General features: G+C 41.2%; 1 protein-coding gene across 5 annotated transcripts in view; it reads right to left on the minus strand.

The window, feature by feature from the left end:
- Window positions 1-16,596, minus strand: part of CSMD3 (CUB and Sushi multiple domains 3) — a 584,373-nt gene that overhangs the window by 128,862 nt on the left and 438,915 nt on the right. For all 5 annotated transcript variants that reach the window (XM_083621789.1, XM_083621788.1, XM_083621791.1 and 2 more), the window contains one exon: window positions 13,060-13,176. In XM_083621789.1, coding sequence (XP_083477915.1) covers window positions 13,060-13,176 — 117 coding nt within the window. The remainder of the gene's footprint in view (window positions 1-13,059; window positions 13,177-16,596) is intronic.

Below are 16,596 nucleotides of genomic sequence, written 5' to 3' on the forward strand. Positions count from 1 at the left end.
CCAAAGCGTCTATCTATAAAGGAAACATCATAGCCACACTAACAGCATGGTAACAGATGGTGATATTATCATATTGAAAAGATATGTACTCATAAGCCCACCATTTATTTTATATTTCTGTTCCAAGGGGGCAAGGGTGATTATACAAAGAAATTCCATAGGTCCTTGAAGAACCTGCCATCTAATCATCAGCTATATAAAAGAGCTAGACATGTTTTAGAGTTTAAAAAAGAAGAGAAAAGGATAAACCTGAAAGGCTCACGTACAAGCAAGGTGCAAGAATCTTTGTAGGCAACCTAAATTGCTTCTGTGCCTCTATGAAATAGGAATGCATTACCACAAGAAACCCCTTGCTCTCTCTTTTTTTTCCACCCCAGAGGGCCAAAATGTCTAATCACCAGTAGAAGAAGCCAAGTCTGTCCACATGTGCTCTGACCATTGTAATAATAGAAACATATGGTCATTATTTTGTTCTAATGAGAGAACATCTGGTCCAACATCAGGGAGCTTTTCTGTGCCATTTCATGCACATACACAGACAGCAGATTAACAAACCCTTCCTGGCAGGTTAATTTGGGCTGCAAAGATGCGTTCAAAATACTAGACTGCCACTGACATGTTCTACAAGCTTTGATTTTGCTGTTACCAGGCTTTCAAAACTAGGGGAGGAAAAACAGATCTGTGACAGGTTTTCCTCTGTAGTTCAGCTCTGACAAGTTTTGGTATTGTAAAATGTAGAAAACTATGGAGAAAACTAGAAACATCTTAAAGTGGTGTTAAATATACCATTGTATATTAGAGGGCCCCCAAATGATATTGTTTTATTTGCTGTATAATATTTTGGTGGGTTGGGAATAAACTTTTTAGGGTTATATGTGGGGATTTTCCCCTGTGAGTCAGGCTGGCAAGCAAGCAAGAGTTTCTTTGACTTTGTTGCCATGATTTCTTTGATCGTTATCATAGTAAGAAAACTTCCTAGTGTAGCTTGGGCTGAACTTTTATTGTTTAGTTGTTGCACCAGCAAGGATGGGGGACCAGTTAGGATGCTCCACCCCATATACTAATGGATTCCTGAATACCCTGAGAGATTTTCCAGTGGATAGACCTGGTGGTCCTGCTAAGGCTCTCATCTTCCTGTGGAATGATGAGATGTAGGGGGCCACTGATACAAACTGTGGCTGGCTCCCATTTTGGGAAAGTCAGCTGCCTGGCCTGGAAGGAATTATACTCTTTCCACTTCATTTCTGGAAGCAGTCTCAGAAATTTATATTGGGTGGAAAGATGGAATACAAATTTAACAAAGAATACATCAGCACAATGGGGTGAGCCTCTTTGTGCACCTGTAATAAACAAGTAGTGCTTATATGGTTTATATATCACCCAGTAGTGATGTATGGAAGTGAGAGCTGGACCATAAAGAAGGCTGATCTCCGAAGAATTGATGCTTTTGAATTATGGTGTTGGAGAAGACTCTTGAGAGTCCCATGGACTGCAAGAAGATCAAACCGATCCATTCTGAAGGAAATCAGCCCTGAGTGCTCACTGGAAGGACAGATCGTGAAGCTGAGGCTCCAATACTTTGGCCACCTCATGAGAAGAGAAGACTCCCTGGAAAAGACCCTGATGTTGGGAAAGATGGAGGGCACAAGGAGAAGGGGACGACAGAGGACGAGATGGTTGGACGGTGTTCTCGAAGCTACCAGCATGAGTTTGACCAAACTGCGGGAGGCAGTGGAAGATAGAAGTGCCTGGCGTGCTCTGGTCCATGGGGTCATGAAGAGTCGGACACGACTAAACGACTAAACAACAACAATAAACAAGGCTGAATCACAAATTACTTGTATGTACATCTCTATGGGTCATAGATCTCTGCATTCATTAGGTGTTGACCCTTGATGAAAATCTTTCATTATTGCAAACAGAGTAGGTTACAATAAAGCAATGGATTTCAAAGTAAAAGTTGTGGACTATTAACAAGGCAAAATGCGCACGCACACACACACACACTTTTGATAGATTTGGATCTATATTCCAAGCCTTTACTCTAAATTTTATTTATAAAAACTGAATAATCTCTTCCAAAAGTCACCTCATGCTAACTTCTTCCTAAGCATCTGCTCACTTGGCAAGCGTGCAAAGCACAGAACTGGTGAATGAACTACCTCCCAGCTGTGAGCTATGATCTGCTGGCATAACAATTGCCAACTCTTTCTCCTATAAACCTGAGATTTGAAGGTGATGCAAAAAGGATTTTGTATTAAGCACTCAGTATCGAAAAGAGGCAATGTTGACACTGAACTTTAAGTGGGGGCAGGAGAGAATATAGCACTGAAGTGTCTAATACAGATCTAACAGAAACATATAACACAATCAACTAATAACTAATATCTAGGGAAAAATGGTATTCAAAAGTTTCTTCTGTTTTATTGCTGAGACAGACACATGAGAAATGGCATTAGGCCACCCCATAAATGTTTGTGGATGCAGATATTTTCACTTGCAGTCCTACATAGTTGGGCTGGTGTAAGAGAAGATATTCATGATGTTTTTGCAATGAAATTTATGCATCAAGATTGTACAAAGCAGCCTATATTGGAAACATGAAACAATAGCATCAGCTGGATAAAAAGGATAGCCCCACAGCAAATGGTGAATTATTTTTCTTATAATTTTAGTACAGAGGTGGCATAGGGAAATTAGAATAGTCCTCCTGGATCAAGCCAGTAGCCCATCTAGTTCAGTATCCTGTTCTCGCAATAGCTAACCATGATCAAATAGTTTATTGTATTAACCAAAGGCCATGGTAATTTCATTAGAATTTGCCAAACTGCAAACCATAAGATTCAGCATACAACAACTACTACATAATACAAGTCATTATAGGTTTAAAGAAAGGGCGTTGGAGTTCATAAGTGTCATCTATCAACTCAAACCAATCTTAACTTGTTGTGATATTGTCTAGCTCTTATCTTTCTTGCAGCCAGGGCAAAAGGTGTTGCTTTAGGTATAACAAATCTGTTTAGATTACAGTGGTACCTCTAGATACGAACGGGATCCGTTCCGAAGCCCCGTTCGCATCTAGAGGTAAATGTAACTAGTGATGGCGCGTCTGCGCATGCACACATTGCTTTTCGCTGCTTCTGCGTGCGTGCGTGACATCATTTTGAGCGTCTGCGTATGCGCAAGCGGCGAAACCCGGAAGTAGCACGTTCTGTTACTTCCGGGTTGCCGAGGAGCGCAACTCAAACGCGCACAACTCGAAGCATATTTAACCCGAGGTGTGACTGTATAAACAATATTTTCTAGGGCAAAGATAACCGCCATTAAACCCTAGGTATGGAACATTGCAGCTTCTGAGTTGTATCCAAATCCAACAAAGTAATTGTGTGAGCAGAATGACTTATGCTCACATGACACAACTTCCCGCCCCTCTGGCAATGTCCTCCAATCTGCTCCAACCCTCTGGAGAAGATTTGGGAAGAGTGTGGGGATGTGCTTGGGATGAACAGGGAGAGGAAGTTCTGTCTCATGATTAGAAGTCATTAAACTCACAGTGACAGATGGATTCAACCCTCTGACTCTGGCTACAAAGTTGATAGCAAATCACAGCATTCCATTCTTCAAATTACTCCAGTTAACAGGCAAACTGCTGGAAGTCAACTTAATGATCTGGCACCCTGCAACACACACACACACACACACACACATTCACAACCCCATTGTTCAAATCCATAAACATCTGTCATATTTGGTTTGTCACATTAGTTTGCAATTGGCCAACAAGCCATAGTTATCACCCCTTTTGGACTTCTGTGGCCTAATTCTCAGTGAACTAGTGAATCTGAATCTATCAATAATAATAACATTTTTTTTATTTATACCCCCGCCCTCCCCAGCCAGAGCTGGGCTCAGGGCGGCTAACGCCAGTAAAATTACAATAAAACATAATGGGGGGGGAGAATTTAAAATACAGGCTAAAATACAATTTAAAAAGCAGCCTCATTTTTAATAATAGCCTATAGATCAAAACCATAAGGGGAGGGAAACATAAGGGTCAGACTGAGTCCAAACCAAAGGCCAGGCGGAACAGCTCTGTCTTGCAGGCCCTGCGAAAAGATGTTGGATGGCAGTAGAAGGTTCTCACAGGGGGGGAAATGATTTCAAAGGGAAGTGTTGCAACCTAGCAAGTCTTCTATGTAGAGAAAATCTTTATGTATGGAGTTGTATTCAATCACACAAGTCTCCCACCTGCAGCCTGATGTAGTAAGCCTCTCTCTTGGATTAACACATTTGTGTGTGCTAGCCATATACTGCCTCCTGTTTCATTATCTGCACATTCTTACCTCTCGTATAACACAGCATTTTTATTCTAGTTCTCAACAGCAGCTTGATAGAATTCAGTGAAACAAATAGAAATGTAAACAGCCATGGACCACCATTCTGGAAAGATTTTCAGGCACACTGCCAGAAAAAAAGCATTCTGCAGTTAATGAGCTTCATAAGATAATAAAAAAAGAGATAGCACTTCTTTATTGTTCAAACTAGTAACTTCTGCTGCTACTTTTAAGACCTACAAATGAGTTGTATGCATTGTGCTATGCTGTGGCAGACTATATCTTATTTTAATTAGATGGTGAGGTCTTTGGTAAAGTATAAGAACTGTACTCACAGCACCCTTTCTGAGTTTTTATTTATTTCCTATTAATATTAAAAACTTTAGTGGAGCTCAAATAAATATATCTGAACAGTGAGGAGAGAGTGGGAAAAGTGTAAAAAATGAATGTAAGGTGGTAAAAAGACATTTTTTAAAAAAAGGACAAAAGGACAACTATGGATGTCAGTGATCAGCAAAGAATTTGAAATGGCTACTTTAAAAGACAACCCAAATCTTGTATTCAAGGTAGGGCTGAAATTAACAATGTGTATAGTGCTCTCACTTGAGAGTGGGCAGAATGAAAGTGTTAAAGGCTTAAGAGTGTGTGTAGATTCCACCACCTGAATTTTGAAGTGGTACAGTCCCAGGTGAGTTGCAAGATACATTTTGTGTGTGTGTGAAAGTTTGCTTCATCCTTTGCGTATAACATTCTCCAACTGGATTTATGTTGGGTTTTATAGAATAGCAATAAGAGAATGAAGCAAAACTGAATTCTAAAAAACTCTAAGGGTATTCATACACAGGAGTTTCCAGTGCGCCAGTCAACACACTTTATAGCAAAAATGTCCTTGGTTTTCTCAGATAGGCTCCTGGATAAAAGTATAATGTGGCAAAGAATTGTTGTTTATCAACATAACTTATTCCCTCCTGTGGATTGCTTCCCTTTACATGGCCCACAAGTCCAGCAAATCTGCAGTCTGTGGAGAACAGGTATATTTGCTTATTAAAAAGCAAAGGTTACTGATTTTTGTGTTCAAAAAATGGGGAACAGCTATCACATCTTTACCCTAGGTATGTAAACCGATATATGTAAGGCAACTTGCTTCTGGTGTTCAGAACATAAATAAATCTACTATAATATGTTGTGCAGAACAGAGTCTTTTCTACAATGAAAGGAAGGGATGGTGGTAGCCAAACCATATGAACCAAAGCCTAGATCCACTCCCCAACACACCTCCTTTTTACCCTCTCCATCTCAGAGCACCAGTGGTGGATTGGACCTCCGTGACTGGGCCTCTTTCTCCAAAGGTGGACCTCCCACTTGATTTATGGAGAAGTAGATCCACACAATCCCATGACTCTTCTCAGAAACCTAAGGTTGCAGCTTTAAAGTGTTGATATGAATTTTGTAATAAATAAACACTGTTTAGAAGGTGCCAAACAAAAACAAATAAACAACCCTGACTAAAATATTCCTTTAAATGGTGTGTGGGGTTTTTAATCACCTGGATGCTTCCGAAATAGTCACAGCCCTTGATGGAAGTGCAACTCAGAAAGCTGGGAGGGAAACACAAAATACAAAATTCTCATTCCCTTCTCCGATCATGAGATATTCATTCAATTGTTTGCAATTAATTCTGCTATGCATCTTCACTAACTGATATGCTGAGAAGGAGCCTCCGTGGAGTTTGAAGAATCTAACTGAATATGTGGGTGGAAAAAACACCAATTTGTTTTGTGATCTGTCAGATACTTGCTGGCTGAGGATACTCTGATCTAGATACTGTTGCTTTCTTAGTCTCAGCAATGACAGTTTTTTCTCTTAGACTCAGCAATTATCCTGATGTTGCTTTTTGTCTCAGACTCACTACTGATGACCAGATGCACAAAGCCTTGCATGAGCTAGGGGAGAAATATTAGTGCTGCGGGGCCAAATTATATGACCCAGCCTTTTTCAGCATTTGTGTGTGAAAGAGTGTGAGTGAATATTGGTAATCATTTCAGAAAAAGGCACATGTTGTCTATTTTCAGGGGTCATGAAATTATCTTCAGGACACAAAGCAGCATAAGGTTTTCTTTTCTTAAAAAACACAAAAGTTTTTCTACCACTTAAAGCTGCAGCAGAACTGCCGTGATCAGTGCCATACCAAGGCCCCATAAATAAGGACTGGAACTTACATCGCGGTGCAGATATATTTCAGCATGGCATCCCATTGAAAACAATGGGAGAAAACTGTGTGGGTTTTTTTGGTTTTTGGTTTTTTTAAGTAGATAGGGTAGGCTCTCCTAGATACAGATAACCCCTACATGTGTCGGCAGAGTGCGTATGTGCCCCCCTGTCCCCATTCTGCCCAGTTCCATCCCCGTTCTGCTGTCTTCCGGGTCCCAAATTCCCTGTGCATCAACAATCATGTGTCAATTAAAAGTAAAGGTAAAGGTACCCCTGCCCATACGGGCCAGTCTTGACAGACTCTAGGGTTGTGCGCTCATCTCACTCTAGAGGCCGGGAGCCAGCGCTGTCCGAAGACACTTCCGGGTCACGTGGCCAGCGTGACAAGCTGCATCTGGCGAGCCAGCGCAGCACACGGAACGCCGTTTACCTTCCCGCTGGTAAGCGGTCCCTATTTATCTACTTGCACCCGGGGGTGCTTTCGAACTGCTAGGTTGGCAGGCGCTGGGACCGAACGACGGGAGCGCACCCCGCCGCAGGGATTCGAACCGCCGACCATGCGATTGGCAAGTCCTAGGCGCTGAGGTTTTACCCACAGCGCCACCCGCGTCCATGTGTCAATTGGACATGCCTAAAATGGCTGCCGCCTATATTCAAATGAGCTTTGGAAGGTTCACAGCTTCAGACCCCTGGCCCAACAATAGGCTTGCTTTATAAGGCTGCAATCCTTTATACACACTTAGACACACTTAGATAACTTAGGTTATCCCCAGTAAACTCAATGGGACTGTTGAATTGTCCCCTAAAGTAGCAAAAGGTCCAAGCACATAACAAGAGAATAGGTTAAAAATATATATATTAAAAGACCTAAGGAAATAGGCAGGTGCAGAAAGGCAGTAAAGTAGTTTCCAGGTAAGTCTCCCTAGGGGAGAACATTTCAAAGGCAAGACACCTCAGAAGGTGTGGCTATGCAGAGACTGCTTTCCCCAAATCACTTCAATGAATACGCAGGCTCATGTGAAAAACAAAACAAAACATTTCTTTCTTCTACATCCCAAGTATCAGATCTTCCAACTTCACAGCTTCAAACATCAGGCATGATCTCCATTCCATTCCATTTTCACCACTTTTAAAATAAGTTCCTGTCCTCATACTTGAGACTTGGCTATCTGAGATGCAATAGGCTGCCGGCTGTCCAGGTCTCAAATGTCCCCCTGATGCTCCTCACATCCCTGACGTTGCTTTATTTTAGCATATCCTCCTTTCCCCTGTGATCTTACTGAACTGAAGAGGCACCTGGATACACAGCCCTTCCCTTCTCCAATATGTAATGCAACCTTAGGTTGGCCTACTGGTAAAGTTAACCCCCCCCCCCCAATATCATTCTGTTAGCATCCAGTTCAGTTGAGAGAACTTGTCTCTCATAATTTAAGCCTCTGAGATAACACCTTCCTGCCACTACAAAATAAATCTTCGTGATTTTTGAAATGCAAAATGCATTTTAAAGCAAAAGTGACATTGCCGAAGTAACTGTGGAATGACATGGCTTTTAAACTGTCTGTAGATTCCACACTCAGTGAACACTCTAAAAGAGATAATGTGTGTTGACAACATTGTTTGGTTGCTTTTGCTCAGCTGGCAGAACAGATTTTGTGCTTGCTTTTTTTTGGGGGGGGGGACTTTGCAATAGTCAATCTTTGATGGACCATTCACCAACAAATTGTTAGTGGCCCGTCAGTGTTACTCCTTCTATACAATTCTTTTTTATGTTACTTTCAAAATTGCTTAAAAATGCATGATGAAATAGTTCAAATGTGAAAAAAGGAGAGTGGCTGCAGATATTATTATTATTATTATTATTATTATTATTATTATTATTATTATTATGTTATTATTATTATTATGAAAACAGTGATTCCTATGGGAAATCTCAAATATGTCATGATCACAATATGTGTGGCTCTAGGAATAGGTACTTAAGACAATATGACACATGTAGGTGGAGTAAGAGATTGTCATGTTGAAATCAATCAGGAGTGAACATTGTCAACAAAACCAAATGGATTAATGTCTAAAAATCATGCAAGAATACCAAAATGATTTTTTTTAAAAAAGAATATCAAAATGGCATGGAGACAGAAACTTAAGACTTTTAATGGTCCATGCTCACCTTCCCAGTGAACCATGCGACTCAGCGTCCTAAAACAAATCACTATATCTATCTAAAACACTGCATATGATATCACATTCAACCAATAGCACCCATTTAAGCATACTGTCCATGTAACAAAGTAGAACGGGGATACCGGAGATCAAGAATCCTCCAAATGCTCAACCAAGGTTAGTCATCTTCCAAAGCAGCTTGTCAATCTGGCTTTGTTGGTTAGTATTGTAATCTAAACCTTGTGAAAGTTCTGCAGCGATAACAATAATGATGACTATTGAGTCTTGAGTGTGTGTATGTGTGAATGGGTCATGTGTTCTGTGAATGAATAAGCATTACGTGTCGATGGACAGGAGGTATAAATTGTGCTTGAAGGTGTCTATATGTGAGCATCTATGAGCAGACTTTATGCACGAATGATGCCAGTAACAGAATGGAGTAGGGATGGAAAATGGGTGCAGACATGGTATTGAAGGGAAAGAGAACACATGGATTGTCAAGGGTTTTTCCTGCTATATAAAGGCAAAGGGTAAAGGGACCCCTGACCATTAGGTCCAGTCGTGACCGACTCTGGGGTTGCGCGCTCATCTCGCTCTATAAGCCGAGGGAGCCGGCGTTTGTCCGCAGACAGCTTCCCGGTCATGTGGCCAGCATGACTAAGCCGCTTCTGGCAAACCAGAGCAGCACACGGAAACGCCGTTTACCTTCCCGCCAGAGCGGTACCTATTTACCTACTTGCACTTCGATGTGCTTTCGAACTGCTAGGTTGGCAGGAGCAGGGACCAAGCAATGGGAGCTCACTCCATCGTTGGGATTCGAACCACCGACCTTTTGATCGGCAAGGTTTAACCCACAGCGCCATCCGCGTACTTCCTGATATATACTAAACAATAAATTGCCATGTTGTTGTTTTGGGGTTTGTGTGTGTGTGTGTGTGTGTGTGTGTGTGTGTAATATAGAAAAAGTTTCATGGCTTAAATGAAATTGCAGAACGTACAGTTGTATCACAGCACACACATCAAATTCCCCAAATCCTACCCACCTACTGAATGGGTTCACAAAATATTAAATATCCCGCAAAGGCAGCTAGAAGGCACAGCTCTGACCTCACTTTATTGCTCTGGGGATTCATACTTAAAGCAGCATTTCAGAATTCCAAGGTGAGTAGGGCAGATAGATAGGGGGAAAGCTAAACCTGTCACATTGGCTCCCAGCCATGCTCCAGTGGCATAAAAGATATAAGTAAATGGTGTGTTAAGAGGGTAAACCCAAACACCTGTCAGAAACAAATTTCTAAATAATGCCAGGTGCCCATCTCTGTCAGTTCAGGAGTGAGTGTGCAAGTAGATAGGATTGAGGCCAAAATCAGCTGGTAAGCAGAAGACACAGGATCATTATTAAGCTACAAAGGAGTGAGCTGAATACAGAGCCATCAAATCTTCTGCTAATTTCCATGGGCTTCCCCCTTGCATGTTGCATTGCTAAACATCAATTACAACTAGTGACTCAGCAAAAGACAGAGAGAGAGATTAAAATTAAGCAACAGCATAGTAATTTTAATCAGTGGAGGACCACAGTGTTAAACAATTAGTGATCATTGCGCCCTTCTGCAGGATCAGTGGGAAAGTGTCAAAGATGATGAGTCTTCCATGTTTACAGAAGATTCTGCCTATAGCATGCTGTGTGCTTTTGCGAATCATTTATCTTCTAGCTTAAACCCGTCATAGCATGAAATATTGAAGCTGTGATTCTGCATGACAGAATAATGAAACATTGAAAAAAGGCTACAGTGCTGTGATTTTTTCACAGAGTCAGCCATGAAAAGTTGAATACCTGAATGTAAAATTGCTTTTATTCCTACTCCATGAAATGTTCATTAGCCTAATAGTTAAATTATGATTATCTGTTTATGTTTTGTTTTGCATTTAATTTGTATATCATTGTTGCTGGTTTTTGAGTTGCGCTTTTACAAAACTGTAATTTATAAATGATGCTAGCCACCCTGAGTGGCACTTTGTATATAAATGCTTTAATAAACACACAGGTTGCTATTGATTGGGGTTGTGTCTTTGAGATACCCAAATTTGTTTGTTTTTCAACAACAAGCACACTTCACAACTTGAAGTGCTGACTTTTCATTTTTGGAGGCCATGTTAAATAGCTTGTGACCCCACACAGCTTTAGAAATACACACTTACAGTAAAGGCCACACTGGCTTGGAAAATAGAAAAATAATACTAATTTACTGCATGACGGAGTCCCATTTGAGTCCTTCTAGGTAGAAGCTAACTCAAGATTGTGAAATAAGCCACAAACATGAAAGTGAAAGAGCTGTACCATTTCAAAATTTTACAGAATTATGGAGTTGGAAGAGATTTCAAGGATCACCTCCTCCAACACTCTGCAGTAAGTCAGTTTTTGATTGGAACAAAATTTTATAATGCCAGATACATATAACAGGTAGAACAAGAACACACAGAGACACTTTGTTAAAGTCATTCCAAATCAGATCCATATTATGGGCCTGTGATCATATTCAGTTGCTCCTTTAAAAAACAAGAACACCCAAAGATTTTAATTGATTGTTCTGTATATAACACAGGCTAATTTTCTTCTTCCCTCCGCACCCATTTTCCCATTTTGTTGTGTCTTTTAAATTGGGCTTCTCAGTTTATATTAATCTCATGTGAGCCTGGGACAGGGGGGGAAATGCTTCAAATAAATAAATTGGATCATATTTTTGCCTTACCTCTTCAAATGTGCATAGATAATCTAATAGCTTCAGGCCAAAGGATAATATATAAATGGGAATATTTTCTACTGGCTAGCAGCAGCAAGAGTCCAATTCATAGCAACTCAGCAATGAGTGAAGTGGATCAGAAACCTTGAACAGTTTAAGACCATCTTTAACTAACTTGGATCTTGTTGCACGTTCCAGATAACACCCAGGATATCGTTTTAGTCAAACCTTGTAAGGCTGCCTAACCATAGTGTCAACACTGGTTTTGATATTAAAACATCTCCCCGCCCTCCCCTCTCATACAGTCTTAACACCTTTCAGTTGCTATCTTCTGAATTTTGTGTCAAATCCTACTGCTGAATTTGCCTAGTGGTCCTGATTTCACAAGAATGGCCTGTAATCTTAAGCTTAGTCTTGCCAAGGTTAATAATGTGACTTATGAGTAATCAAATTACGTTGATTCGAATGAACCTTACTCCCAGGAAAGTGGCTATAGGATTGTAGATTAAATATCATACAGTATACTCATTTGCACATCTGCTTAGATACAAGCCCACTATGTTCAGTGGGGCTCATTTTATGGCATTTCTGTACAGCATTGCAGTTGTTATTTCTTATAGACATGTGGGCAATCTCGGTAGTCTATGAAACAGAATAAAAAAAAATGCCAGGAAAACTATTATGTGCCATCCATGATAAATAGGCTAAAAACATCTGTTCAAGGAAGCATTAATTCCTGGCCTTTAATACATTAGCATGGTGGAGAGCTATAAATTATTGAAATAAATGTAAACATCTGTGCAGGAAATCATCAATTCCAAAAGTGGTCTTTGGTACGTTAGCAATATCCAGAAATATAAATTATTGCAAGAAATATAAATGATCTCTCAGTCCGTGGCAAAACACAGCCATACATTTTACATCAATTCTGTGGCCAATGAAGCAGACAGCAGTCTAAAACACAGCCATTTCAACCTATTTACAAACCTACTGCATGCCTGGCTGTAAGCCATAAACATCCTTATCATAAAATTAGATGGATCTTCCTGTTCCTCAGCAGATGATTTCCTTCAATATATGGAAAATGTATTTCACACACTCAATGAACTGTTCACCTAGCTGATGTCTTCCATACATTCCAATGTGCATGACATACAAGCACTGCTACACTTCTTCACCATTAGGAAACATATGATGATATTCAAAATCTTATCAGTGGTTCCCAACTGGCGCCCCTCTTAATGCCCCCTTATGTCCCTGTTACGGCCCCATTATTCCCTCTTCTGGGTCCAAAAGGACCTGCACACCAACAATCACATGTCATATGGACGCGCCTAAAGTTGTGCCACCTGCTTGCAATAATAAAGTTTAAGCAACCAATATAACATTTCTGAGTGAGACACACACCCATCAAAACATTTGTAATTAAAATAATTGGATAAACAGATCACAGCATCTTTTATGAAAGCATCCCCATATTTTTCCAATATGCAGTTATTGATGCTAAACTGAGATTGCCGGATATAATAATTACAATGTCCGTGTAAAACTAGGAGAGCAATAATTGTAAAACTAACAAGTAAAACACAAATTAAAGACATATTACTCACCGAATTCCTTTGGGACAGCAATGGAGTAAATGCAGTTATGTCCTATGCTGTAGTTTTTAGGGTAGTTTGGGGATAAAACTGTGCCTTCAGAGCCTGTAGAACGACTTCCACAAGGTGCTAGGAAGTAACGATGCAATGTATTTTAACAATATGGTACTGAAAAAATAAAATAGGCAATGCATACCCCCCAACATTTCTCTGATGGAAATACAGATGTCCCATTCCATAATGATAATTTTACTATTTATACCCACATATCTTACTGAGTTGCCCCAGCCACTCCAGGCAACTTCCAGCGCGTGTGCGCGTGCACACACACACACACACACACACACACAACATTAAATACCTCCAAACCCTCCAACATTTCTCCAATGAAAATAAGGACATCCTAAGGACAAGTGGGACATTCTGGGATCAAATCAGAAACCTGGGTGGCTTTTCTAAATCAGGGATGTTCCTGGAAAATAGGGACACTTGGAGGGTCTGGCAATGTAAATGTACTTTAGTCTGCATGTATACTGAGATTGTTTTAAAATGTTGTTGTTTTATATTTTGTATGTTTGTCATCCTGGACTCCTTTGGGAGGAAGAGCAGAATATAAATTTATTAAATACAAATGCCTAGCACAATTTTATTGCACTCCCCCCCCTCGCTTGCTTTCCAAATGAATAAAACTTTATAATTGTTGCAATTCCACTGGTGCTGCTTTGTGGCTAAAACATGTTAATGGGAAATAAAAATGGGGGGAAGGGATGACTCCAGATGCTTGGCCTAATATTTATTCCAGACCTGACAAAATAAATCCTCCCAAGGGGCATGTTTTAGCAGCAATTTTCACTAATTAATTCTCCTAGTGACTATAATGTCCCATAAAAATCAGTGAGAATTGGTGGTAAAACATGTCCCAATGGAATAATTTGTTCCCTAGAATAAAAAGATCTGGTCCAGCATCTTGTTCTCATAGTGACCAACCAACTGCCCATGGGAAACGTACAAGCAGGGCATGAGTTAAAGACCATTCCCTCCTCCTGTGGTTTCCACCAAGTTACACTCAGGAGCAGACTGCTTTCAACTATGGGTAGTGTCAGGTGCTGGTGGTGGTTGCTCGTGAGTAACTAGGCAGGACTCCGACCTGTCTTTTACAGGTTTTATTGGTGCAAACTATTTATAGTGCATAGCCACAAAGTTCATGTCCGTCTTAGTCACTTGCAGATTCCGAGAGTGGCCTCTTCCGGTTTCTCCCCCAACATAAGAACTTAGACACCCCAAATCTCCACCTCCCCTCCTTATGTTTCACCCCTCTGCGCAAGCTGGGTGACAGAAACAGCATGTGTGCCTCCTGGCCAGCCGGGCTAGGTGAGGCACTTGGGCTCTCAGGAGCATCTTTGAGCCCTCCCTTCGCTTGGCTGCCCCCTTCCCTCTCTTCTCCACTGGAGGCATGGCTTTCCCCACTGCTGGACAAGGAGCTGCTCCTCAGAAGCGTCGGAAGCTCTCTGTATCCCCCTGCCTCCTTCCCCTGTTCTGATGGCAGCCCCCTGACAGGTAGAGTTACCCGGGGCTGAAGAAGAGGGGTGCAGTGGGTGCGAGCCGCCCCAGGTGTCACCACTGAGGGGAGTGACAAAATGCCAGGCGGCACTCACCCGAGCCACTCGTCTCTCCTGGGAGTGACACAGTGGCTTGGGCAGCCTCAGCCTCCGTGCTGCCCCAAATGGTCTGAGCACTGCGTCCCCCCCCCCATCTGTAGGGTGGCTGAGTGGGAGGAAGTAGGCAGACTCCTCAGAGGCCCCACGGAGCATCCTGCCCTGGCTTGCCCAGCCCCATGGGTGACTGGCCCCGCCCCTGGGCGCAGGACACACATGCCGCCCCAGGTGCCCAATTCGCTTGCTCTGCCGCTGGAATTAGAGAGGAAGAAGAATCTTTATGTCCTTCTATTATGAATCTTATGTCAACCACTTGGATTTCCCCCTTCTCTTTAATAGGAAAAAAGTGACTGGCCTTTGGGGCCAATCTTTTTACTGTGCAAACTTAAGCATATCAAAAAATACCGATACTGTGCGCGCTCTCTCTCTCTCTCTCTCTCTCTCTCTCTGTATATATAAATATTTATATACTGCTATAAAATCAGAAACCATTAACTAGCTATTATGGAAAGATGTATTCTTAATTGCCTTCTGTGTCCCCCAAGACACTTTCAGAAGTGCAGCTGGCTCTACACAAGACAGTTGCGGGGCTTAGCTTATCAAATGCCCTCTAATTAATTGTACAAGATGCCAGCGAATTTATGTGTATTAAATTTTATTCCACTATCTGTAATGCAAAATCCATTCAAAACTGTGATAATAATTATGTTTTTGCCAGAGCACGAAAATTTGACAAAGACTAGCAGTTCTGAGAAACTAATCTATACAACAATTAGCATATCTGGTTGAAATAATCCCTAATGCTTGCGAGTCATGCACTAAAACAAAAACCACAAATTAAAATAAAACGCCCAGCCAACAGGGGTGTGGGCAGAATATATGGACTGCGGAATGTAAACAGTCCTGTGACTGCAAGCAGCTGCTCAGTGAGGAAACAGAAACTAACATCAGATACCTACAGGAAACTCAAAAAGCAGGGCATTATATCAGTTGCCCACATGATCCATGCAGTAACTGGTCTTGAGAGGGACAGCCATCCAAATCCATTGCCCTAAACTGGGGCACAACCTAAAGAGATGCTGTGGGTGTTGTCTGGCTGCTCATTTCTCAGTTGCTCAGCAGCCCAGTTTTTAACACAAATACGTGAGAGACAAAAATGTTTTCAAAATTAAAATATTAAAAAGTTCTGCTGGTATAGTCCTATCCTCTTTCAGCATAAGTGGCAGCTGAAATCATGGTAACTGTTGGATTCTCACGGGAAAGGGAGACGGGATGTGACGTTTACTGGTTTCCTGTTTCCTTTGTTCTTTCGTTTCTTTGTTCAGTTGCTCTCTGCTTCTCATAGAGAGAACATGTATATTTCTTTGCTCTCCGCATAGCTTAGTAATAAAGCATAGCAATGTAGCACCATACCTGCCTCATCCTTCTGTTGTGGACTTTGTTGTTTAATGCTCTGCTGGGCTCAAAGGAAGATGAGCCATATCAGCTCGGACGACCGGAGCTAAAATTTCTAATATCTGATTGATCCCTGAGAACTGAATACTAGATGAGTTAGGCCTTGGGGCTGATATACCAGGCTCTTTTTGTGTTCGTATGGGTGGCCTGTGCTATCATTTCCAAATCTGATGATTTAGTAGAACCATTTTTGGATATTTTATTGCTATACAACATTGGAACACTCAAGCATATTATACATGTAGCAGTGCAATGTATGGTCGCTTAAAAATCACAACAGAAGTCAATGGATTCGCAGTTCAAATTCTGGTGTGTACAAGACTAAATATTGTATCTAATGCTAGTCATACTCAGAGCAGCAGACAATTAAAATTAGAGGAAATAATTAAGGTCCATTCATTTCAATGGTTCTCCTCTGAGTATGACTAATCTTAGATAC

Source organism: Podarcis filfolensis, assembly GCF_964270895.1.
Source record: "Podarcis filfolensis genome assembly, chromosome: 7".
In the NCBI taxonomy this organism is placed as follows: domain Eukaryota; kingdom Metazoa; phylum Chordata; class Lepidosauria; order Squamata; family Lacertidae; genus Podarcis; species Podarcis filfolensis.